The following is a 25665-nucleotide window of genomic DNA, read 5'->3' as shown; positions in this document are numbered from 1 at the left end:
ACTGTAACTGGACACTAGTAGTCAAGGTGTGTTTGGGTGTGTGCACATATGTGTGTGGGCGCTGCTGGTCCGTGTGCCACATTAGATACCCTTATTGACAGAATAAGAGGGTACATGGGAGTGTGTGCTGGTGTGGGCATGCTTTTGTGTGTGCAACCTGACACTGCCTCTCACACTCTATCTGTATTTAGCATCAGTTACCATCAGGTAGGACAATTAGTCACTGAGGAGGCTGGCCAAGCAATTAGACTGGGAGGAAGTAGAATGTGCAACACACACCCCTGCAGCACATTTGATCATTTATTTCATTAATTACTTTCCTTAAAATGGTGGAAAAGAAACTAATATCTCAGAGTACCAGTCGGATGGAGTAAAACATTGATATGCAAATGTCACTTGATCTCCTACACAAAATGAACACACACAGGCTGTTTTCACTAACTGTCTGTATGTTTTCCTCTGAAAAGTGATGCACCCAAATTCGTACATATCCTTTGTATTTTGAAAGGCTGCAGTCACATGACCAATGCGTTGACGAGAGGGTTAACAAGGAAGCAGTCACAAGCGGCCTTGTAACAATGCAGGTTGGGGTGGCTGGGTCACAAAAACCTAGACTTTCCCCTGGGACTTTAGCTTGGAGTCACGTGTGAACTTGGAATAGTTTTAAGCTACATCCTCACCATGTTTCTTTTCCTAAACCTAACCACAGTAACTTAACTTGCTTAAACCTAACCCTACATAACTTTATGTTATTTACGTATTTGTACATTAATAAGGACATAATGTCATTTGTGGGGCGCTAACTGTAGGATATAATTTGAACTGTCATACATGCATTTTCCATAGGATATCATGAGAGCTGTTCTATGAGAATATGTTGATAACACACAACAGTTTGTATGATATCCTAGGACTTTGCGGCTCACAAATGACATACTTAATGTAAAGTTATGTAATTAACGTAAAGTTACAGAGGTTAGGTTTAGAAAAAGAGACATGATGAGGATGTACCTTAAAATGATACAAAGTTCACACAGTTCTCAACAACAGTATCCTAGGAAAGTCACATGTTTTGTGACCCAATGACCACCCCAACCTGCCTTCTTAAGGGACTGCTTCCATCTCCACTCCCGTCAGCACATTGGTAAGGCTACGCAGCCCCTCAAAATACATGGGTTATGCACAAATTACTGGCTGGAGATTATGTGACATAGGTTCAAATGTTGGTGCACTACGTTTTGTAGGAAAATGTATGAACAGTGCATGAGAACAACCTGTTAATGTAGGCAACTTTGTTTCTGTAATGCATTTACAACATAAACTAAGACAAAGTCCTTTCCATAAGACATTAAGGCAACAAAAAAACCCCCACAAAAAGTAAATTACCATAAAAAAATGGAAAGAATAAAATATTTTTTAGTTTTAATTTTAGTAAATAAAGTAAATAAGTAAAGTAAAGTAATAAGCTTTGTAAGTGTACAACTCCCAAGGTCCATTTCGGCAACAAACACCCTATTACCAAGCTTGAAATTCTGCCGCCTAGATAACACCTTATACAATCTGCACATTAAATCAGCCCACTTTGGATTTCTGGGTCAATTGTGGGTGAATTCAGCAACTATGATGCTGTCTTTTGCTTACATCAGTGATGACATTTTGACTTTGCTACAACTCTGATTCGTGCCTCTGGTTGGCCTCTTCTTCATAGCAATGGCAGCCAAGACTCAAAGTAGCCTACTGTGGTATGTAGAGCCATCCATCATGCCAAACATGACAAACGCAACATGATCTCTCAGAAACAATGTTGAAATAATTACATAGCATAAATCACTATGATTGTTTCATAAACAGAGTGTCTGTTTTAATTTTAATTTTAAAATTGAGGATTTTCTTTAAAGAAAAATTTGAAAGAGGAACACAGAATTGGGAAAAACAATGTTTTTCAAAGGCTACGTTCATACTGTAGGGCAATCAGAATGGCCTCTCAAATCAGATCTTGGAGACAGACTTTGATCACATCGGATTGGTGTGTCAAAACATCACCATCATCTTTGTCACTGACCAAATCCCTATTTTTTGCACTGAAGCTCTGCTGACCATTTTCATTTACTGTTGTTGAAGAGAGTGTGATGCAGCTGACAGCTCTGGAAAAAAAAAAAAAAGAGATCAAGTGGACCTTTGAGTGTAGAGATTATTTTGTCACACAGTACCAGTATATTTAAAGCAATTCTTTGACAGACTGGAAGCCAGTTTAGACATTTGAAGACTTAATTACAACTTTATTAGGAGCTGAGCAGCAGCGCTTAGAGTGAGTGCTCTGAGAGCTTTTTGAGAAACACCTGAGAAAAGCCCTTTATAGTAGTCCAGCGCCTTTGAGAAAAAGGCAACGATTAGATCTTATTTATCTTTTTTTGGAGATTAATTCTCTGATCCTCTGCTGTAATTTTCTGCTGCTAACAGCCTCACTTTGTTGTCTCAATGAGGCTGTACCTTGGACCTGTCACCGAAGACCTTAAGTCTTTATGCAATGGTGTTGTGAGGGGTTCTTCGTGGGGGGTTGCCCACCCTGACACAATCTCTGGCTGACAATCTTTTAAAATAACAGGTGTTTCTAAACTGACTTGTTCCCAGTAAATGTTTTGTCTTTGCAATTAATGTACTCCTCAAATTAAAGAGGTATATTTGTCTTTTCAAGGACAGGACAACTAGTCTATTGAAGAACAATGAATCAGTTAACACATACAGATACATGATACATTAAAACAGGATTGTTGTGGAACTCTACATGTCAATGCTGATTTCAATCAGCATTGGCTATCCCAAACTTTAGACTCAGCAAAATCCCAAAAGATTTGCAACTTGACTTGGACTTGGACTAACATCAGTGACTCATGACCTCACTTGGACTTCAGCCTTTTGACTTGAGTATGCTTGATACCTTCATCCGATCCCAAAGATTAAAAGTATGTTATTTAAAAACTGTGCCATGATTTAGTTCATTTCCCTCCATTTCCTGAATCAGCTAACATTAACTCTGTTTATTCCCAGCAAGTTGACACTTGATTCCCCAAATCAACAATGTTTGAACCAATCAGACATCCTCCAATCACAGTACAGGAGAAAACCATGAAGAACTCACTTTACATCACTTACCAATTGGAAAAAATGATACCAGTTTGCGTATAATAACTGCAGAGTGCCTGGGTAAGTACGCAAAGTGCTTGGCTAGAAAATTAGAGACACAACAAATTACAACTTGCTTTAACAAATCAATACAAAAAATTTTTAAAAAATCGTAAATTTAACATATTATTATTTGGTTGAACATTTGGTAAAGAGTGCATTATGGCTTGTTTAGGACTTGAAACTTGAAGTTTAGGACTTGGTACTTGACGTGGGACTTGAGTGCCAAGACCTGTGACTTGCAAAGCAATGACTCAGTCCCATCTCTGTCAGTATGTGATTCCTTAACTCTCATATTGACACAGTTTTCAACTAACCTATAAACTATATAATAATAGAAATCCTGAAATTCAGTTATGGCTTTTATGTCTGGTGTACCACCCTAAGATTTTCAGTGGCTCCATCTGGCCACCCCTATGACAAATTTCTAAGACTGCCACTGTCCGTATATCACACGTGCCTCCCTGTTTTGGGTGAAACTCTTTATTGTATAACTTTAATTTGCATTAGGGCACCTCTCTCCTATCTTAAGCTCCACACAGCGGACCCTTAAGACCCCACAGGTTTGCGTCTAAACCTCAACAGAAGGCACAGTAATTAATGCACATTAGAGGGCCCAATAATCTCTGCTTGTCTCTGTGTGGCTGTAATTCCTTTGCAGAACACCCAATCAGCCAGCCGGTCTGTTACCCATGAGCCCCGGTGTGCAGTGTATTAGGCGAGTGTACACAATAAGCTGAGTTGTGGAGTTTCTGCTACCCAGTCAGCCATTTGGAGGAGCGTATTATCTCAGCAGAGCTAAGCCTCTACTGAGCTGAGGATTGCACTACTGAGTCAGAGTGTTGCTGTTGTTCCTCTCACCTGCTGCTGAAAGCAAACCAGCATGGCTGACTGACTGACTGGGAACTCAAAGACTGAAACGAGGCCTGCCTCTCGGCTGGTGTCACTAAGAGTTGAGGCAAAATGGCTCTCCGTAAATCCCCCTCCTCTACCTGTGCAGGTAAGTGTTGCGGTAACATATAGGAAACCAAGCAGGACTCCTTTGTGTGGCCTGTCCTGCCTGTCCCTCCTGTATCCTCACCCAACAAAAAGGACACAATAGACAGGACCACCGTAGACTAACCCACCTATTGTCCCATCCCATTTCCCCCCAGTGTGTGTGTGTGTGTTTGTGTGTGTGTGTGTGTGTGTGTGTGTGTGTGTCAGCAGGCCGTGTGGGGCAGCCGTCAACAGGCAGCTCTTTATGGCAGGCTGGGTATACAGTTGCATGTGAGGCTGCTGTAGTTTAATTTGCTTATTCATCCAGACCCCTCTGTGCTAATGTAGTCCCCTCATTGTCCTCAGCTTGTCTCCCAGAGGAACTCTTACACCCAGTTTGAACAGAATGACTCAGTTTTTAGGATGACTTTATCTTAGAGATGTGCTCCCTGGCAGTAAAGCTCAGGCAGGGCGGTAATCCGGGTTAGTCTGCATGGCTGACTGCGGCTGTGCTTTAGTGTAAGTGAGGTGACGAAGCTCTTATGGCTGATTTCAATTGACCTTAAAATTCTCATAAACCTTGAAAGGCAAAGGCTGAGTGAAACATCCCTCGCTGTTTAGAAACTGCCCAGAGCTGATTTTATTGGGCTGCTCCAGGGGAAACATTTTGACACGATGGCAGGCAGGCGATATTGACTGCAACTGGGGAATGATTTGGCAGCCCTGGGACGTCAGAATTTACTATCGAGCCTCCTGGAGGTTTTATGTTCCAAAGTCATTATTATACCGTATCTTTGACGGGAGATGGCCCATTGATAGCCAATAATGACGTCCCAGCTGTTGCACACACTGCCTTGCTTTGGCATCCAAACCAGGCTTCTCTGAACTTTGTTTACTCAGAATGGAGCGTGTGGAAAGTTCAATCAGGGCTGTTGGGTGGAAAATTAAAGACCCCCTCCAGACATGTTTGAAGACATAGAAATACTCTGCTAGGAATAACAATTTGTGGCTGATACAGAAATAATTACATCGTTTAAAAATGTTTAAAATTACTCCTTTGCTGTCATGAAAAAAATCTATATGTAATTTTTTTTTTTTTTCAATTCAAAAATTTAATTACTAGACTACCAACCCATTCTCATTTACAGATCGTCAAATTCTGATGCTTTGACATGCCCCTCTGCATCTCATAATGAGGCACAGGGCACAGTTAAGCCTATCTATGTCATGTACACATTATAATATGTGGTTAATGTGGTGAAACAGTCGCGATTAGGTTTCAGACAAAACATTACTTAGTTAGGTTCAGAAGAAAAGATCATGTTTTGGGTTAAAATAAGCATTTATCGATAAAAATGTCCATACGTAAATTATGTTATGTTACATTAAAACAACAGTGACTTTTAGTTTCACACATGAACTGTGGTCTCGTGGGTGAAAGTCTTGTTTTGTTTGACCTGTCCACCACCCCTCTCTCCCACCCTGTGCCCACTTTCTCTCTTTATACCATGTTGGTTGCTCTCAGTGTCAAGTATTCTGTGGATTGGTTTACATTAGAGTTAGCTGAAAGCCTGGTGCATCTCATAAAGATGCTAAAGTGTGCTTTTGGCGTTGATGTCACACACTGGGGTGTATGACAAAGTGTAAGTATTTGACAGCCTGGGGATGAGGACGGACTGAAGCTACTGTCTATTGCCTGAAATTTTTCAGTTCAGTGCACTTGAAGCTTCTGGTTTCTCACACTTATTTTACATTTAGGTTACATTTGAGTTACGTTTTGGATCATGATTGTCTTCCAAACTAGTTGTGATGTGTGACAAAATCCTGCTCGTACGTCCACTTGTTAGATTCCGCTTTAAAGGGGCCCTTTGGAGTTTTCTTGTAGACCAACAAAAGTTATGTTTATAGTCAGTGTTACTCACCATTGTGTGCACTGCAAACTTGTTGAATGCATTACCTTCCTCATAAAATATTTGCAAAGCTGATTTCAAAAGGTATACTATGCACAAATTGTCAGTTACTGTTTGTTATTGCCAATGAAAATGAAAGCCAACGCCAACACCAATGCCAATGTCAACCCCAGCTTTGTCTGCTTGGCATTTCGCCTCACCATATTTGCATTATTTTGTTGCTGTTCCACAAATTTCATAGCTTACTCTTAGATCTCTTAGATATGTGCTGTTTATTGTCTGGCACTGGGTTGCTACCCAACCTCACCTGTGCGCTGTGACCAGGAATGTCCCAAATGAAGCAAAATGCAGTAAGAAGGAAATAAAATACAGGCAGAGGGCAGAGTCTCTGCAGAAAAATACATGGCCTCACACTTCTTCTTGGTCATAAGTGATGACTTAGAGGGATTACTTTTAAACGAGTTATACATTGTTTGTTAGGATAACCCTGCATAGTATATCTTTAAGTGTTTACTTAGCTGTCTTTTCCTCCCCATTTTTCTTGGTGTCCTGCTTTGCTTCTCAGTGCATTACCACCATCAGAAAAATAGTGTGAAACAGGACCGTGAATCGCATCACCCACATGAGTGCATGTGCATCCTTGTGCATGTGCCACGGGACAAATAACAGGAGACCCGTTCATAAAAAAACAACTCCATAGCTTTAATATAGGTCAGAAACTCTACAGGGAACCTTTAAGAAGCTCAGAGAAACTATCTGTCTGCAGTGGATAAACAGCCAACTAGTGTCAAACATCCTTCTGCAGTAACAGAACACATTTTTGAATTTTTTTTCAGCAGATTTCAGCACACCTTCAAAAACAGGTGTTGCAGAACTTGCACATCACTTCAAAATGCTGAAAATCTTTACAGCTGCGATTTTAAATTAATCAAGATGGTAACAACATGAAACTAAAATAAGACAGGGTGAAGGCTTCCACACAATCAGCGAGGCAGAGCTGAGACAACATGTTTAAAAGCATCAGCATTAAGGCTTTGTGCAGTGCTGCTGCTCATTAGCTGCTCTCTGAAGGATGCCCTTTGTCTCAGCCATTAGAAATGACTGTGATAGAGAGAGTGTTTATCTTACACAATCAGTCTGAGAAGCAGGGGCAGTGTGAAATTCCAAAAGGTCCGGATATTATATCAAGCAACTTTTTTAGGAGACAGAGGAAGCTTTTTAACTCTTGGGCACACAAAAGGGGAAACAAAGTGAAATGTTAAATCCCAATTTAGAATGTTAATTCTCCATAAACACCTTGTGTAAGGAAATGTGGTATTAAACATGATAACAGAACGACATAAATGAGCAAAATGTATATTAATCTTTACATATTTTCTGACAAATTATGCTAAATGAACATGGGCAGATTATGTGGCAATGGGCTCCTGGGCACAGACATCCAGAAGGGCCCCATTGCCTCTTCTGCACTGGGGGGAAGACGCACAGACTTTGTGCTGGTTTTGCCTTCTTTGTTGTTGTTTTGTGTCTCTTGTTGGTAATTTTGTGTGTCCTTGTGGATTGTGTGTGTTTCTGTGTAATTGTTTAATTTCTCTTTGAAGTCATTCAGTGTCTTTTAGGGTATATTTGTGTCTATTTTGGTCGACTTGTTTTTCTTCGTAGTCATTCTGTGTCTCTCTGCATCTCTTTGTGGTCATTATATCTCCCTGTTGTTTTGTGTCTCTTTGACGGTCAGTTTGTGTCTCTTTGAGGTATATTTGTGTTTTGTTGGTCATTTTCTGTCTCTGTAGTCCTTCTGTGTCCCTTTGCAGTTCCCTTTGATGTCTTTGTTGTTGTTTTGTGTCCCTTTTAGACCATTTTGTATCTCTTTGTAGTCCTTCTGTGTCCATTTGCAGTTCCCTTTCATGTCTTTGTTGTTGTTTTGTGTCCTTTTGAGGCCATTTTGTGTCTCTTAGGGATATATTTATTTATTTTTTGGTAGTTTTGCTGTCCCTTTGAGGCCATTTTGCATTCTCTATGATGTATATTTGTGTATTTTTGGTCGTTCTGTGTCTCTTTGCAGTTCCTCTGCATCTCTTTGTAATTATTTTGTGCCTCTTTATGGTTGTTGTGTGTCTCTTCATACTTCCCTTGCGTCTTTGTTGTCCTTTTTTGTCTTTTTGAGGCCATTTTGTGCTTCTTATGGATATATTTATGTCTTTTTTGGTAGTTTTGCATCTCTTTGTAGTTATTCTGTGTCTTTTTGCAATTCTTCTGCATCTCTTTGTGGTCATTTTGTGTCTTTCTGTACTCATTGTGTATCTCTTTGTAGTCATTTTGTGTTTCTCTGTTGTTCCTTTGCATGTCTTTGATGTTGTTTTGAGTCTTTTTAAAGGTCAATCTGTGTCTCTGTGAGGTATATTTGTGTCTTTTTTCATTCTGTGTGTCTTTGTAGTTCCTTTGTGCCCATTTTGTGTCCTTTTATAGTTCCTTTGTATGTCTTTATTATCATTTTGTGTCTCTGAAAAGGTCCATTTTTGTCTCTTTGAGGTATATTTGTGTCTATTTTGGTCGTTTTGTATCTCTTTGTAGTCATTTTGTGTCTCTGTAGCTCCTTTGCATCTCTTCGTGGTCATTCTGAGTCTCCTTGTTGATACGTGTTCATTTTAGTGTTGCTAATTTGACATTTTGCAGGTAAAAGCCAGGGGACCCTCACAACCCCCAAAACCTATTTTGGGAATCTCTACTCGAAAATGTTCGAATGTCTGTTTCCATGTGCATAAAATGTGTTTGTTTAACCTAGTTTATACTTTATTTCAAAATCCAGAAACATTCAGCAACATGTTTTATTCTGTGATGCCCTGCTTTATATTTATACATGAGGGATTTTCTCATTCATTTCCCCTCCTACTAGATTCAAACTGGCGACCTTCCAGTTACAGGCCTGCCTCTCTAACCTCCAGGCTACTGAGCTGCTGTCAAGTGAGCAGTGAGGAACACAAACACAACTGTTGCCATGAAATCTCTGTCCTTGTAGGCCCAAAATACTTCAAAAGAGACATTATAAAAATATTTTCCCCTCTTGACCTGGTTCCTGCTCACTCACTATGTTAAAGTGTTGTCCAACTGTGTGTGGATGAGGGAGAGGAAGATAGAATGAAATAGAGCGAGCTGTCCGTGGTGCTGAAATGAGAGCACAGCACGTGGCCTGGTGCGTTACTATGGCTACAGCTGTCTGTATCCCTAAAATAACCATACGCACACATAGTAACCTTATTACTAAAAAATCTGTTGCAGCTCCTGACAACACAGCAATCAGCTTGATAAAGATGGAGGAATGTCTCATTTGTCACCACTGAACTTTAAACTCCTCCGAGAGGAGCTGTTTGGAAAAAATCACAGTTCTCAATATAAACAGTGGCTGAGCAACAAGTAATCTGCTGGTGTTTTCTTCCCTGCACTGTGTACACAATCAAACTCTTTTACCATTTACAATATTCTCTGTCTTGTGTTTTATTCTTTTATTTGTATTATATTGTGTTCTTTGTGTTTTGAGACTGATTGTTGAGAAGTGAGCTCTACGTAGGCTTGTCATTTGTGCGTGTTGTGTGTGTTTTGAGACAGGGTTTGTGATTGACTGACACACATATCAATTTGTACAGTGTGAAACAAAGCTTCACAAGGACACTTTGCATATTTGTGGCTTCAAATAATAGGAAATCGTGAGGTTGCGTCATAACCAAAAGGTCCTATATGTAGGTTTGATAAGGAAATGTGTGTGAGGAAAGTAGGTGGGTACTGCTCCAGCCAGCAGCATGTTTGATTAGCTTAGCATAAAGACTGGAAACAGGGGCAAACGACTAGCCTAGCTCTGTCCAAAGGTAAAAAGAAATAAATACCTACCAGCACTGCTATAACTCGTGGTTTACACATAACATCTTAGTTGTTAAATACATACAAAAGGTATTAAAATGACAGGTTGTGATTATAAGGGGGAGTTATGTGGCAGACTATTTCTTAGCCAGGAGCAGTAACTTCCTGAAGCCTACGCAGATTTCCTAGCAACCTCACAGTGACGACAAGTCTTCACTCCACCAAGAAATAGTTACATAACCCCACATAAAACCACACTACATCCTTTAAAAATAAAAGTTAAACAAAGACGATATAAGGTGTTAATTCTTGACATTTAAAGGAACACTTCACCCCCTTAACGATAATTTGTGTATCAATAACTCACCCCAAGCTTGAAATTCAAGCAGAAAATTTTGCTTTGCTTGCATGCCTCAACGGTGAATGAAGAATCCAAAAACAGAGAAAATTCTTAGTGAACTGAAGTAATGGGGGGCCGTATTTTACAACAGCAAAACTACATCAAAACATTTGTTTACAAACTCCATGCTGTATAAACCAAGTCACTTCCGCATATACTGTCTCGGGCACGGACGAGTGGTGCGCCTGAGCTGTTTATGTGAAAGTGTTTGAAATAGTGAGGTTTAAGCCAAAATGCGTGTGTTTGGGAAGTACTGAGACTTGGATTATACTGCACAAGCTGTGTGAGAGTTTGTAAAAAGAGTATGTTTGGAATGGAAAGGACATGGAGAGCATTAGAGTAAGGGAAAAGAATATGAAAATCGCAAATTTGCACATAGGCCTACCATTTTCCTGTATGATTTGTTTTATTATTATTATTATTATTATTATCATTATTGTTTGTTAGCTAAGTTTATTTGTGTATTTCTTTTTTGCTCTTGTTTTAGTTCATGAAAAATACAAAAAAAAATATAAAAGATTACAATAATAATGTGGAGGGTGCTCAGGGAGAGCTTGCCCAGGGTGCCGAATGTGTTAAGTCCGGCACTGCCTGTTTCCTGTCTTTGTGCTAAGCTCAGCTAACCAGCTGCTGGCTCTGGTCTTATGTAGACATGAGAGTGGTATTGATCTTCTCCTCTAACTCTGGGCAAGAAAGCGAAAAAGCTTATTCCCCCAAATGTCTTGGAGATCAATGAGCTGTGGGGCAGAGACGTTTACTTTTATCTCTGGTGAGAGATGCAACTTAAGATGCAGCAACAAGTTTCTCCCCTGGAGGCTTTTTCTTCCACCCTTAAAGTTACCACAACCCATGTATCATAAGTGTTGGCAATAACTGACAGCTGGCAAATCAACCAAATTTGAGAACATTACGTTAATAGTCATGCTGTTGTCTCAATTATTTTAGGATAGAGACACATCCTCATCCTTTTTTTATTTTTATTTTACGACTATTCTGAAATTCATAAATGGGAAGCAAGCTTGAAAGTTTCAATACGGCTGGTTTACTTTGCCTCGGTAAACAAAAGAAAGCTGCACAGGACAAGATGTGAAAATACACCTGAATCAATACAGCTGAATCATCCAAGAAGCTCTAGTTTCACCTTGTTTCACTTTTCTGTTTTTGTGGCCCTGGTGGGAAATATTTACCTGGAGTAAACTGGACCCAGTGTCTATAGATGCACCTCTTCACCACCTCCATGTCTAAAGTGTTGAGTTTTAGTGACTAATTTCTACTTGCCTCAGCATAGAGTTCCTTTGTGTCCAATCAAGATGCTGAGTTACAATCTTTGCATTTCCAAATAAATGTCTTATAGAATCATGGACCAATGGTGCAAGCTTCATGCGAGTGACCACAGCCCTCAGTGAGTCCTCCTCCATCCACAGCGACGCCCTGTATCATCTGACCAAGGACATGTCCGGGATGGGACTGGACCCCATGTCCTACAGCATCCTGGAACCTGAGCCTTATAAAGAAGAACCCTGGACTGAGGAATCACAGAATTTGTTACAGGTGATTAAACGAACACATAAAGTGTGTGTTGGTAAAAAACAACACATTGATGTACTTTTCCTTCCTGTTTTGGGAACCAGTTTAAGGTTAAAGCCTGCTCAGACACACTAGGAACAACTTGTAAAAATGAGTTAATCATGTAATATTTCCTGTGAGGGAAACGTATTGCATACCATTGCATCATTTTATGACTCAGCATAAAATAGAAAGAATCTCATTAAAACGACTTCATGACTTTTAATCTGTTATGATGATGGAGGGAGCTGTTCTCCCAAATTTGTTTCTCAAGATGTTTATTCTTGGAGTCTTTCAAAATAAAAGTTGTAACTGAGATATCTGGACCTGAACTGACTTTGACCTGAATTTCAGTAAAAAGCATGAACACATCAGTTCAAGGTTAATGTTAGTTTAGGGAAAAGACAGCTGAGGATTAAGGCTGATATTAGAAATAGGTTAATGGTAAAGCCTGAGGTTAGCTGCGCCTCAGAAGGTATCTGTGTGTGTGTGTTTGTGTGTGTGTGTCATGAAATATCACCTAAAAATACTCATTCTGAGGAAGACAGAAATATATTCCTGGGACAAAAACTATGCTTCAATTACATTTTATATTATTTTTGCTTCTGTGATTATGATGTAGCTATTAGGAAAACACAGGTCTCTCTCCAAGTTACATCAGTGGGCTGTCTAAGCAACCAAGGCTGCTCCCTCTCTCCACACTACAAAAAATATACATCTTAACCTGTCATTTTTAAAAATGAGAGCAAGATAAGTATATCATTTTTAAAAAATATGAAATAGGGGGAAAGGGGCTGCAGGGAATGATTACGTAGCTCTACATTTTAATGCAATTTTTTTTTTTCTTTTTTTCTGTCAGGTAAAATTTGAGATAGCCTGTAATGTATATCAGGAACCGGTCAGTCCACAGAAATGGCTCTGCCCCTGACAAAGTCTATCCTAGGCTGTGTCTCAAATCGCGTACTTCTGTACTTACACTTAATATTTTGAGTGCATAAGTGCATTCACACTGAGAAGTTTGGAAAAATGCAGTGCACTATGAGTACCCCGATGGTGCACTCAAAATGGTCAAGAAGTTGAGTGTGGAACCCTGGACACTTCTCGCCATCTTGGCTACGTAGCGGAAGGGGAGGGACCACTTTTCAAACTGGAAATAGCGGCCAAGGAGTGTGTGACTGTGAACGCCGCTGCATTGTACAAATACATGTGTTTTTTGCACTAAGCACCACTATATCGTTGTTGGGTATAAGCCAGCAGTATGTTTACTGGGTGTTAGCAGTTAGCAGTCTGTAATGATTTGGTGCCGCGAACGATAACGCTAATGCTAATGCTAGTTTGCTAACTAGCTAATTTGCGGTCATCATTTCCGGTGAGTGCAAAACAGCCGTGTTTGGTTTGAGACAACACTACCCTGTCGAAATTCTACACCACTACACCAATGAGTACGTAGTGCACATAGTATACTACACTGAAGTGTACTAACGGAAGTATGTGATTTGAGACACACCACTAGTTTAGATCACAGACTGTATAATAAAAATGAATGACATGACAGCTCCCCAAAATTGAAGCCAGAACATCTTGATTGCCCCCTGGTGGCTGGCTGCAGTATAGGTCATAAATCCTGCCCCCTCCATGTTAGCAAAAGTGAAAGATCAAAGTGCACATCAAATAAATTTTTCCCAAAGATGGTTTCAATCATTTTAGGTAGTTCTTATCACATTGCTGTTTGTTCAATTTTTGGTTTTTCTTATAAGTTTGGTTCTAATTTGTTATTTGATGCTATACAAAGGAGGTTTGATGTTACGATTAACAGCTATGTATGCCAAATGATGCGCTCACGATCAATGGTGCTGCTTGCGATTGGTCTGACGTGTGTATGGATGGGAATTTGACACAACAGAGAATGCTATTGTGCAGACTCTGGCTCCAAATGATGTCATCAGCACAAAATGGCAGCGGCTGTAACTGGGATATTTTGGCTTCACTTTTGTACAGTGGAAGGAAGTTGAGACGCGTCATCCATCTTTATATAAAGTCTATGGTTTAGATCAGCGAACCTTTTAGGTCATGTGGCTGGCTTTTTTTTCTGGCAAAGGCTGTGTACAAAAAAAAGTGACTAATACCATTTTCAAGAGTTTTTTTTTATTTTACAGCTTTTTACAGTATACATTTGACTGTAGAATGTTTTTGTTGTTTAACAAGTACTAATGAATATTTTGGTTCAAAATAAAAATTGTCTTTCATTAGGCTACTAATGGATGAACATGTTCATACTACAGGCTTCCAGGGGCCCTTTCCATCTTTTCCCCCCTTATGGGCGGCCCTGTTCATAAATAATCAAAAATATCTATAAACACTTGAAACCACACAGGAAATTATTTGAATTTTCACCAACTTGGCAGAAATATTTTATTCTATTTATTTTTTTATTTAAAACGGAATTTTGAGACTGAGCATCACAACCAAAACAACAAGCTGAGCACAGACATTTTTTACAGTGTGGCATACTCCGTGCCAAAAGCGCCGGCGGTGCGCAGGCAGCCTCCAGATCACACAGCGGGATAGATGGGTATCACCAGCATGCGATCAGGCTGCTGAGTCTATATGTGTGTGCTCAGCCTCTTCTATCTCATTGATCTACTTTATAGAAAACAATGAGCCCTGGTGCAGATGAGCCGTCGCTCCTCTTGGACTGTGGACTAACTGGAGTGACCTCAGGTGTCATTTGGGGATGACGGGGGTGAAGGTGGTGATGATGAATCTGGCTGTCTTTTTCTGCGAAAACCGCCAACTTTCACTCCCTCTCTTCTTCTACTTCTTCTTCTTGTACTTCTCTATATGTCTTTAAAGCGCAACAGCATGCAGATCTCCCCGACTGAAGACAAGATCCCTGTAAGTACAGCAGTATCCATCCGCCGACACTCTGTTGCTTCTCTCGTCTCTGTCTTGACTTTAATTAGCTTCACCTGTGGCCAGTCTGTGTTACGCCCTGCTGGTAATAGTTTCACTGTCATTTTACATTTGGCGACATTGTTGTGAACTCCGTGCTGCTGTTTACGGTAAGCTGACTACAAACAGAAAGTCTAACTATTACTGCTGTGTGGGAGACTGTTAGACCCAAACAGGCAGCACGAAACGACAAAACATTTTAAGGTAGCAAACAGGTGAGGTTCTGTAAAAGATTTATAACCTTCTGGCAACCTTCAGGAACATTTTGTTAACCCTTTAAAGAACACGAGCATGTGGGAACCTTCATGACTCTGCTTGGCTAAACCAAAATGGGGATTTTCGCTCTATGTTCTTCATTATAAAGAAGTGTCAGCAAACAGTAAGCCTTTGGAAAGTTCCAGGAGTTTGAAGGTAGCAGCCTGCATCAGGTATACTCAACTTTGCCCGGTGGCCACTTTTACAAAATGACAGGAGGCCAGGGGCCAGTTAATAAACAAACATTATTAATATTTATCTGTAGATATATAATACATGAATTTCCTGTGCTAAGCCTTTCGACATTGTCCTCACTCATGTTTGCTATGAGGCAAATCCAGTTGTAGCTGTCCCGCACAGGTTAGCTGGACTGTATGCAGGGGTGTTTCTAGGATTTGACTACGTTCAGGGCTTAGCCTGGAACTCTACTGGGGGTCCATGGGATCCTCCTTGGGCACTTTTTTTCTTTAATAAACACCCTCTGTTTTGATGCTTTTATCAGTGCACTCTAGGACCTTATTTACATTCAGAGTACCAAAAAAAAGGTTCCTAGTGTGAATCAATTTATTTCCATTGTAAATTAGAAAATGGTCGTTGGGCAAGCTGGTACCCTCTCTGCCCACTAGGGTTGTGCCATATCATCTTGCTCACAATAATACCAGTATCATTTTTTATATGATATGAAAAATTCAGATTGTGATACTCGCGACTTGTTGACATATTTATGTCATACTGTTACCCATGGCAACAACAAGCTTGGCTAGCACTGAAATTATTACAGACTCTGCAGGGGCTTCCAAAAAGAGGAGCAGCTTCAGTAATGTGCAATAAACTGTGGTGTCCTGAATATTTTATGAACAGCCCTGAACTTCTCATGCTCTTTTAGCGGGTTACCGCTCAGAGGGAACTCATTCAGCGGCTCCTCTGGCAGCAGCACAGCATCTCTCCTCTACTGTCTCGCTGTGCACACACAGGAGTCAGTGTCATCAAGTGATTTCGTCATAAACCAGGAGCAAGAAATTTCAAAAGTTTTAAATACCCTTAAATATTGTGATGTTATTTTCGGGAAATATTGCCCACCCCAACTGCCCGCAGGCTGTTCAGTATCACTAGCCTACATGTACCGCTCAGCTAGAGCTGTTCCTAACGACTAATTACCCTGATGTTTAAACTGAAATTTAAGTCAGCTTGTTTAAAAGTAAGAAACACTGAGAAAACAGTCAAAGTTGTGCACAATTTTAACCTTTAAGGTTAAAACCCATTGCGTATATAACAAGAGCCATAGGAAACTGAAAATATCCAAAAAGATAAAGGCGGAAATTGTTCCACCCAACAGGTGCAAGCAAGATATCAATCAAATATAGTCTTTGCATGCCTTATAAGAGGTCGAATCAATTTAAATAAATGAAAAAACCTGTGTGAGAGGACCATGGATGCCTGAGGGCTTTCAGATATTTTAGCTAATCTAGCCTTCGAACCAACAAAGCATGTAACCGCATCTAGATCCAAGCTAAACTTAACATTGAGTGAGGGAGTCCTGTGAACTACATTTTGTGATGTTTCAGCATCTATACCAAGGATGGTAAAATCAGAGTAAAAACTGAAGTTTGTCCACTCAGTATGATAGAAAAAACAACGTTAGCTGTTTGGCTGGTGGGAAATGGTGAGGCATTTTTTGATTGCACACACAAACAGTATAGGCCTAAAGGAATGGATTCTGGATCCAATTCGCACTATCGTGGTAGTTTTTTTGTCATACAGTAGAGAATGGGAAGTAGAAGTTGTGATACATTTTTTGGGTGGGGGCTCCATCTCTTAAGGTACGCATTCTCTGACAGGGGGTTGCTCGTTGTGATGAACAGACAAAGAATTATTATGTTCAGAACAGAATATACGCATCGGCTTTACAGAGTTTTATAGAGAGTCTGAGCTCATTGTTTAGCTGTCCAGCCCTCGACTTAACAGTTTTGTTCTCTCCCAAGGCTCTTGTAGTGTCTTACCAAATGGCAAACAGACACAGTACAAAGCGCTAGCTGTTGAACATGGTGGAGCATTTAGCATCCAAAGTGCCATATATCTCCCTGGTTTTCCCTTGAAGTTGGTGGAGACCAAAAGCAGAGCTAAAAGAGAGTGAATATTCGACGTTTGTTTACTCTGTGGCAAGAAACACGACTCCAAATGAATGCTAATGTCAGTCCATACAAACTGTCTTTTATACATTCACAACTGCTCGCTGAAAAGTTTACCAAATCAATTTAAAAGGTGATATGTCATTGCTGTGTTGATAACTTGTTTCTGCCGCCCCAAGTGGCCAAAAAACTCATTGCAGGTTTAAAGCATTTCTTCATGAATCTGGGAGATATTTTTCCCACACATGTAAAAAAACAAATAGTTATTAAGGATTGATTAAGCCACTAACACTAGCATTTTTTTCTGTTTAGCAAGACCCAACCAATGACAGAGCTACAGTGACACAAAAGATGAAAGATTAAGCTAATACTGTGTACTCTGTGGGAAACTTGAGCTTGACGATACATCTGTGCTCATCTACTTATCTATCTAATTAATGTAAGTGATGTTGCATTATTTATTGTTTTAACAAAATAAAACATTATGACTACATAAGGATACAGCCTTGACAAACACACACTGTTTATGAACAGAGTAGAATTTAACTCCATATTTTAAAAGCCTGTCCTGCTGATAAGTAAGAAACCTGCTCTTAGGAAGTTAGAAAATCTCTCATCCTGCCCAGAGCCTATAGAGCATTCCCTCTTGTGTCGTCCATGTTTAGTCTCCCTCTCTACTTTCCCTCTGTCTAAATAAAGAATAAAACTGCCAAAGGTGAGCTGACTGCCCACTCTGCTGCTGAAGGTTTTCATTTCAGTGTTTTTGAGAACCTGCCAAAAGCCACTTGTGTTTGCGTGTGCTGACAGTGCAGAAGATGTTTAAGTTCATTCAAACAGTTATTACATAACTCCACTGCTGCGTAAAGGTTCTGTGTATGCTGGCTTTAAACACTATGTACTTGTTAAATTGATTGTGATGCCTTGCAATTGAGTATTGTAAACAAATGGTAATATGATGGAGATGAGGGTTTCCTCTAACATCAGGTTCAATGGTAGGTGCTACTGTGCCACTGTTTTACAGCACAGCTCGCTTACTGTATATTTTAAATTCCCTTTTGGTTTCTCTTGACTCCCTGCAGGTCGTGGGTTCCATTTCAAGCCCTCAGGCCGGCGGGGAGGGCCTCTACTTCTCTGATGGCAGACGGAAAGTTGATTACGTTCTGGTCTTCCATCAGCGACGGCGCAGCTCCATTCGATCTCGCGCCAGCACCTCAGTTTCACACGACAGATTATCCATCGTTTCCAATGGCAACTTTCCCCCTTCGGCGGTCTCAGATGCGGCAGCAAGAAGAGGCAGCGTACGGGGAGGGGATGCTGCCAGTGCCGGCGAGGTGTTTATGGAACTTGGAGGTGCAGGAGGGAACGAGTTAACGGAGCCAGCTGACCATGAGATGCGTTTAATCAGACAGGAATTTGAGGCCAACCTGGTGGAGGCCGGCCTGGAGATAGAGAGAGACAGAGAGGTGAGTGTACATGTGTGGTCATGCTAATGTCCATGTCCTACCCTTCCTTTTGTCTCCAAGACATTGTATTGGTACCGAAGATGGGCCCATATCTCATACTTTTTATACATGTTATTTAGCAGCTGCGACAATGTCCTGACAGCTGGTCTTGTTTTCACCTTGTAAGTCTGTTTGTGTCTGTCATTGCAAAATGTGGTCCTGGAGACACCTACCATAGCGGGAACTACCACAGAAGCTGGTTTGAGTATTTTGCCAAGTGTTTGTGTATATGCCTGTCTGTCTGTCTGTGGGAACATTTTGTCAACATGATTGCATCACAACCAAGCAAGATGCAGTCAGGAAACTTTACAGGTCTGTAGTTGAGATGAAAATGAAGGCCGAGTTTGAAGAACGGTGTGATCCGAGCGAGGGGTCCTGAAGTAGGGAAGTAGGCCATTGGCACCCCCACTTTACGCCCCTGTGTAGTCGAGATCACAGTGGGTGAGTTTGAAGATGGGTGTTGTCCAAGCAAAGGCGCCAGAAATAGTGGGGTAGGGAAGGGGCCATTTTCCCCCACTTCATGCCCCTGGCCCAAATTTGTCTTAAGTTGCGCACTGCTTTATCGTAGCTGGAGTGATCCCTTACAAGATGGTCTCTGGTATAATGTAGGGGATGCAGTTCAGATTGGTGCTTTTGGTGTGTACTCTTCCTTGTTGGTGCATTAAAAGGTTTGTAGAAAACAACCTTGGTCTGAAACAAGCTGTTGTATGAAAGGTGGGAACATTTAATGGAATAAAAGCCCACTGTGCTCAAGGTTGAAGGTTTTTACTGTCTTATGTGCATTGTACAGAGCAATGAGACAGTGAAAGTTATAGGCCTCAGGCAGGCTCACCCTGTAACAGTCAAATAAAATAGACAATAAACCAAACAAGATTCAAATAAAGATTATAATAAGAATAAAAGATGCAATAAAAATAAGCAATATAAACAAACATTTTGGCATCAGGAACATTAGCTAAAAGTCGACAGTTAAACCTGCTTTCATTTATTTTTTGGTTATTTAGGAGCAGCTTAACAAGCTGTTCACATTGATGTGTTATCACCTTAGTTGACATAGCAAACATGTTAAAAAACAATGACGACGACAGAGTCCGGCAGAAACTGAGCAACATTAACATGAATTTGAAATAGTGTTTTTTGCCATCTTATGAATGTCTATCACTTTCCTTTTTAGCTCTGTTTTGGTCTCCACCAAATCCTGAAGAATACACACACCGGCCACTTTTTTTGGGTACATCTGTTCAACTGCTCGTGAATGAAAATAGTAAATCAGCCAATCACGTGGCAGCAACTCAATGTATTTAGGCATGTAGACATGGTCAGGATGACCTGCTGAAGTTCAAACCGAGCATCAGAATGAGGAAGAAAGGTGATTTAAGTGACTTTGAACGTGGCATGGTTGTTGGTATGAGACAGGCTGGTCTGAGTTTTTCAGAAACTGCTGATCTACTGGGATTTTCACGCACAACCATCTCCAGGGTTTACAGAGGATGGTCTGAAAAAGATAGAATTTCCAGTGAGCGACAGTTTTCTAGGCAAAAATGCCTTGTTGATGCCAGAGGTCACAGGAGAATGACCAGACTGGTTCAAGAAGATAGAAAGGGAACAGTAACTCAAATAACCGCTCGTTATAACCAAGGTATGCAAAAGACCATCTCTGAAACAACAACACATCGAACCTTGAAGCAGATGGGCCACAGCAGCAGAGGATCACACCAGGTGCCACTCCTGTCAGCTAACAACAGGAAGCTGAGGCTACAATTCACACGGGCTCACCAAAATTGGACAATACAAGATTGGAAATACGTTGCCTGGTCTGATGAGTCTCGATTTCTGCTGTGACATTCAGATGGTAGGGTCAGAATTTGGTGTAAACAACATGAAAGCATGGATCCATCCTGCCTTGTATCAACTTGAACATGACAATGAGTTCACTGTACTCCAACGGCCTCCACAGTCACCGGATCTCAATCCAATAGAGCACCTTTGGGATGTGGTGGAACGGGAGATTAACATCATGGATGTGCAGCTGACAAATCTGCAGCAGCTGTGTGATGCTGTCATGTCAATATGGACCAAAATCTCTGAGGAATATTTCCAGGCAGCATGATGAATCTATGCCACGTACGATTAAGGCAGTTCTGAATGCAAAAGGGGTCCAGTCTGGTACAAGCAAGGTGTACCTAATAATAAAGTGGCCGATGAGTGTATCTGTCCTTTTAGCTGCTAAATACTCCTCTCTGTTTACCAGCTAATTGCTGGCTTTGTCTGCTTGCTGTTTTGGGCTGGATTGGTGGTGTACAGTAGGTTTAAAAGAGCTTTTTGCTGCAAACAGCTGTGTGTTGCAGCCGGAAACAATGCTGACGAGAGGGACACAAAACATGAACACTGTGGGCCTCAAAACACAATCAATGAGTGCTCCATAGAACTGAAGGGAACTGCAGGGTGTCTTATTTAAAAACATGGATTGGTGAAGCTTTGAGTAAACTATAGAGCATTAGTAGGAAATGGTCAAAATATACAAACCACTAACATGTTCCCTTGCTGGTCTGCTGGCAGATGATGTCAGACTTACATTTTGAAAAAAGCAGTAATCTCCCTACAGTTGATCTATTCGATCACAATACCTGGAGAAGTAATCAGTATAATCTCGGACATTATCCAACAGCCTGTGGATTGATATACAGACTAGATACTACAGTTTGTACAGACTGTAACAGGATTTTAAACCCTGACACAGGAGCTGATGTAACTCTGTCTTGAGCTATTTAAGGTGAGCGCCTACATAGGAACCTAGCTCAGATGGTAGAGGAAAGAGGTGGGTGAGACTCAATGTGTTGTTAGGGATGCAAGGTGGCTATCACACCAGCAAGAGACAAGTGTCATGAGGAGGTTTCTGTTAAACTTTGAAATCTATCTTTTATTTCCCTTTGATGTTTTATGCACTGAGCCGTTTCTTTTTTAGTCACCTTACTGCTGTTGGACAAAATAACAGAAACACCAGGTAAAAGTGTGTGTCAGCTTTGAAGCGAACAAAGTGCAGGCACGATCATGACCAAAGGGACGCTAAGATATCCAACTGTACCTGCTCAGCTTAAGCATGTGAATGGAATATTTTTTCTCAACCAAGAATATGAAATAAGATCATGTCAGGGTGTAAACACTATCAACAGGCAGTAATTTGCACCTTGTTGTGCCATGCTAAGTGACAACAGTTCATTCACATGACCAAAATAGGAGTTTTCTGACTTTTTTTTGCAGAAAAATTAGCCCATATGGTGAGCACAAGGTTGAAACATCTTACAGAAAAGGACATAAACGCAATGGCCTTCCTTTTTACCCCACAAATCCTTTATTTTTTATTCTAGAATGATTTATTTCAGCTCTTATATTGACATGAAGTGTCAATACAAGAGCTGTCAATACAAGAACTTCACACGGAGGCTCCGGTTTAGACCCCATGTGTTCCTTTGGCAATGGGTCTAACCTTAAATAAATGACATTTATGGAGGCAAATATCACAAAAGGTTAAATTATAGATATCATATTGAGGTGGCAGAATGTCAAACATGGACCAACTGCATTTTACTTGCAAGTTATCAAAAGATAGACGGACATAACAGGACTTTTCTTTTCAAGAACACCAAACCTTCCTAATAAACTGACCACAGAATAATTAAGGTGAAGCCTTGATAGAAAATTTTCCACAAAGAGGTATTTTAAGAATTGCAGACTGCCCTGTGTCAGAAACAGCTTGTATCCAGGGCAACACACACAAATGCACAAGTTGGTGCACCAAACCTGAGCAAACTGAGCAATGGAGAAAAAAATCAAGTCTGAGTCACTCTGCCTTGTTCAGTCATCCAGAAGCACTTGTGAGGACAAAGGAAACCTTCAGCCAACAATGTTTACTGTAAATAGTAGGGGTAGATGATATGGCCGAATTTTTCTATCATGGTATATGTCACTTTATATCATGGTAATGGTTGTATATCTCAATACAGTACATGCTGTACTATATTTTTTTTATTTGGGACTTTCATACAAACTACAACAAAAAAAAACTGCTTCCCATCGGACAACACTTCCAGGTATTATTATTTGCAACTTCACTCTCCTTTATGTCTGCCCAAATCACGTTACCCTGCAAGGCGGCAGGGTTCATGAGATCATGCAAGAATCCAGTCCTGATTTGCTACATACCCTGCCTCGAATTGGTCTCATGGTAGAAACGGTTTTGCCAAACCTTTCTGCTGGGCACATTTCTACTGTCATATGTCACACAGTATATACTGGCATTTCACCCAGACCTATAGCCAGTATTGTGGATCTGTATTGATCATATGGAAACAACTAGGGATTGTCCCACTTGATTTGATCAGACCAAAGTTGTGAAGTGCAGAGTATTCGAACTGAACTATTAAGTGTATCTTTTCCTAAGATGTATCACACTCTATCCTCTGTTCTGAGCTCCGTTCATGTTCTTTTGAAAATTCATATACATGGTGTTAACTCTCTGACCTCATGTGACCTACACTGCTAAATGATAGTTTATAGCAGTGGTTTTTGAACTTTTTGTGCCCTTTTTGCTTCTATAACGTGTTCACTCTTATCACGACGTAAGACAATAAAAATAAGAACAAATAAGACAAGTAGCTTTTGTGGTACTGTCTACTGACAGGTTTTTTTTTCCTCTTTTCTTTCAGTTGTAGGTCGTATTCACTGGTGCTTTGTTGTAATTTGCTCCCACTGACGGCTTTCTCCTTTTAAATGTTATCATCCCTCACACTGGCTGCCAATCAGGGCTTTTGATGCGTCACACACTTAGAATTCCCATGTGCAAACGGTGACAAATAGGTTCCCAGTTAAGGTTTTTTAAAAACATTAAAATTCAATTCAATTCAATTCAATTCAATTCAATTCAGTTCCATTCCATTCTATTCCATTCCATTACAATTTTTTGCTTCTTTGTGAGGAAATGGTCGCGCACAACATACTGATAGAGTCCATTAAAAATTCATTCCTAACTTTTTGTATAGGCCCAGTTGAATATTGCAATAATGTGTGGGTATCACAAAGTCCCACAGCACACCTGGATTGGCGGCACACCATTTGAGAATGACTGGTTTACAGAATATAACTTACCTTTACTGCACTTTTCTAAATGTGATTCCGTTACCTTCCTGTAAGTGGTGGGGGTGGGGGTGGGGGGATATGCTAACCCAATCAATTACTAGGGGAGTACATCACAACTTTCGTTGTGATATTATTATCGATTAAATTGGCTCCACTAACACATGAAACATAGATTAACAGCAAGAACAATTAAGATGTGGCTCAATAATTGTCAAGGTTCATAGACAGAACAATAATTTTGTTTTAGACACTATTTTTTAGCTCAGGCCTGTGGCACTTGCATTATTGTACACAACTTAATGAGTTGACGTCAGGTGAAGCCCCACCCTCAGTGAAACACAGAGAGGAGAGGAATCAACTGTAAATGACAGTAAAACACAGTAAAAACTCTCCCCTACAAATGCAAATCATTCATTTCGAAATTAATGGTTAAAAAAAAAGAAAAAAAAAAAGAATATCTTTGACTTGGCAGGGCTCCTGTTGACCTTACGGCCGACCACGCCTGTACGATCACGGGAGATGCTGCGTCCGATCTAAACTTCTTTTCCATGCGGTGTTTGCTATTTTGTCTCTACCATCTTTATATATGACTGGGATTCTGTTTATTTTTGGTGTTCGACTCCACATGAGGCTGTGACGGTTTCATGTGAGCTGGCAGACTTAAATTCTAGTCGCTGTAGCCAACACAGCTGCTGCACTGACCCCTTTGTATCGATTTACCAATTTAGCCTGAAACGGGTAATTTTGTTTTGACATGTACAAATCGCTTTGCTCTGATTGTATGTTATGCAGCAACCAGTACTTGTGTGCGAGAGTGTGTGGTTCAGTCCTTCTTTTGGTGTGTGTGTGTGTGTGTGTGTGTGTGTGTGTGTGTGTGTGTGTGTAGTAGGTGCTTGGCAGGACGCACAGTTTGTGTGCTCTGTGTTCTTGCAGTGGGGCTGCAGGCTCACTGCCACAGAGTTGTACAAACGTAGTTATTGTTAAAGTTCCACTTGTTACCAAATGAACTGCTGCTGCTCTTTGGCTCCATCACTAAGAGGAATCATTTGGGATAATGAAGTGTCTCTCACATCAGCTGTTGGAAGCTGCAAAGAATGGGCTTGCAATTTTGTGAATTGTTACATCCTTAATACTGAGTATTAGAAACAGGAACAGTTATACAATGTGCTAATAGGCTCACACTGTTCAGGGCAGAGTTATCTGCACATATGCAGTGTAGTCTGACTTTTACAGTGTCATACCAGTGGACAGAATTAGGGTTTTCTATGTGAGTGTGTAATACCTATTCCGCTAAACACATGTGACTGCGCGGACATGTGTGTGTGCTGGCTCGCAGCCAGTTGGCAGTGTGTGTGGTCTGCAGGCTAGTATTAATCAGATTGCTGACAGTGTGGCCACGGAGCCTAAGCCAGGATGAGATTAGCTGACTGACTGATAGCTCCTTATCTCATCTCGTGGATTGAGGGGTAGATCGAATCTGCTGCCGAGAGCAGCCAATATAAAGAGGAAGACCTGCTTTCCAATATCCTTCATTTGAATGTAGTGAGGGGTACTCTTACAAAATGACTGACAAACATAATTACACTCCTTCCATCAGCTAGATGTGGTTGTAGGAGGTTCTGGCAGAGAGAGGGAACATTGTCTGATAATAACTGCAGGTTTGCTGCTCACTTAATCACTCATATAGATAGAATCAGAAAATGGAAATGCATTTTCTCACCAAAGTCCATGTGCAGATAACGAAATAATGTCGTAAATAAAAGTTTTTTAACTTTGATGATAATCCACGAGGGTCATGCATC

General features: G+C 40.6%; 1 protein-coding gene across 1 annotated transcript in view; it reads left to right on the top strand.

The window, feature by feature from the left end:
* The first annotated feature begins 4078 nt into the window (after window positions 1–4078).
* Window positions 4079–25665, top strand: part of ano2b (anoctamin 2b) — a 114409-nt gene continuing 92822 nt past the window's right edge. Inside the window, exons 1-4 of the mRNA XM_078165133.1 lie at window positions 4079–4183; window positions 11678–11874; window positions 14743–14784; window positions 18305–18688. Of these exons, the coding sequence (XP_078021259.1) occupies window positions 4147–4183; window positions 11678–11874; window positions 14743–14784; window positions 18305–18688 (660 nt within the window). The 5' untranslated portion in view covers window positions 4079–4146. The remainder of the gene's footprint in view (window positions 4184–11677; window positions 11875–14742; window positions 14785–18304; window positions 18689–25665) is intronic.

This window comes from Epinephelus lanceolatus, chromosome 23, assembly GCF_041903045.1.
Source record: "Epinephelus lanceolatus isolate andai-2023 chromosome 23, ASM4190304v1, whole genome shotgun sequence".
NCBI lineage: Eukaryota > Metazoa > Chordata > Actinopteri > Perciformes > Serranidae > Epinephelus > Epinephelus lanceolatus.
The sequence above is the reverse complement of the archived record's forward strand: the minus strand, read 5'-3'. Positions and strand labels throughout refer to the sequence as shown.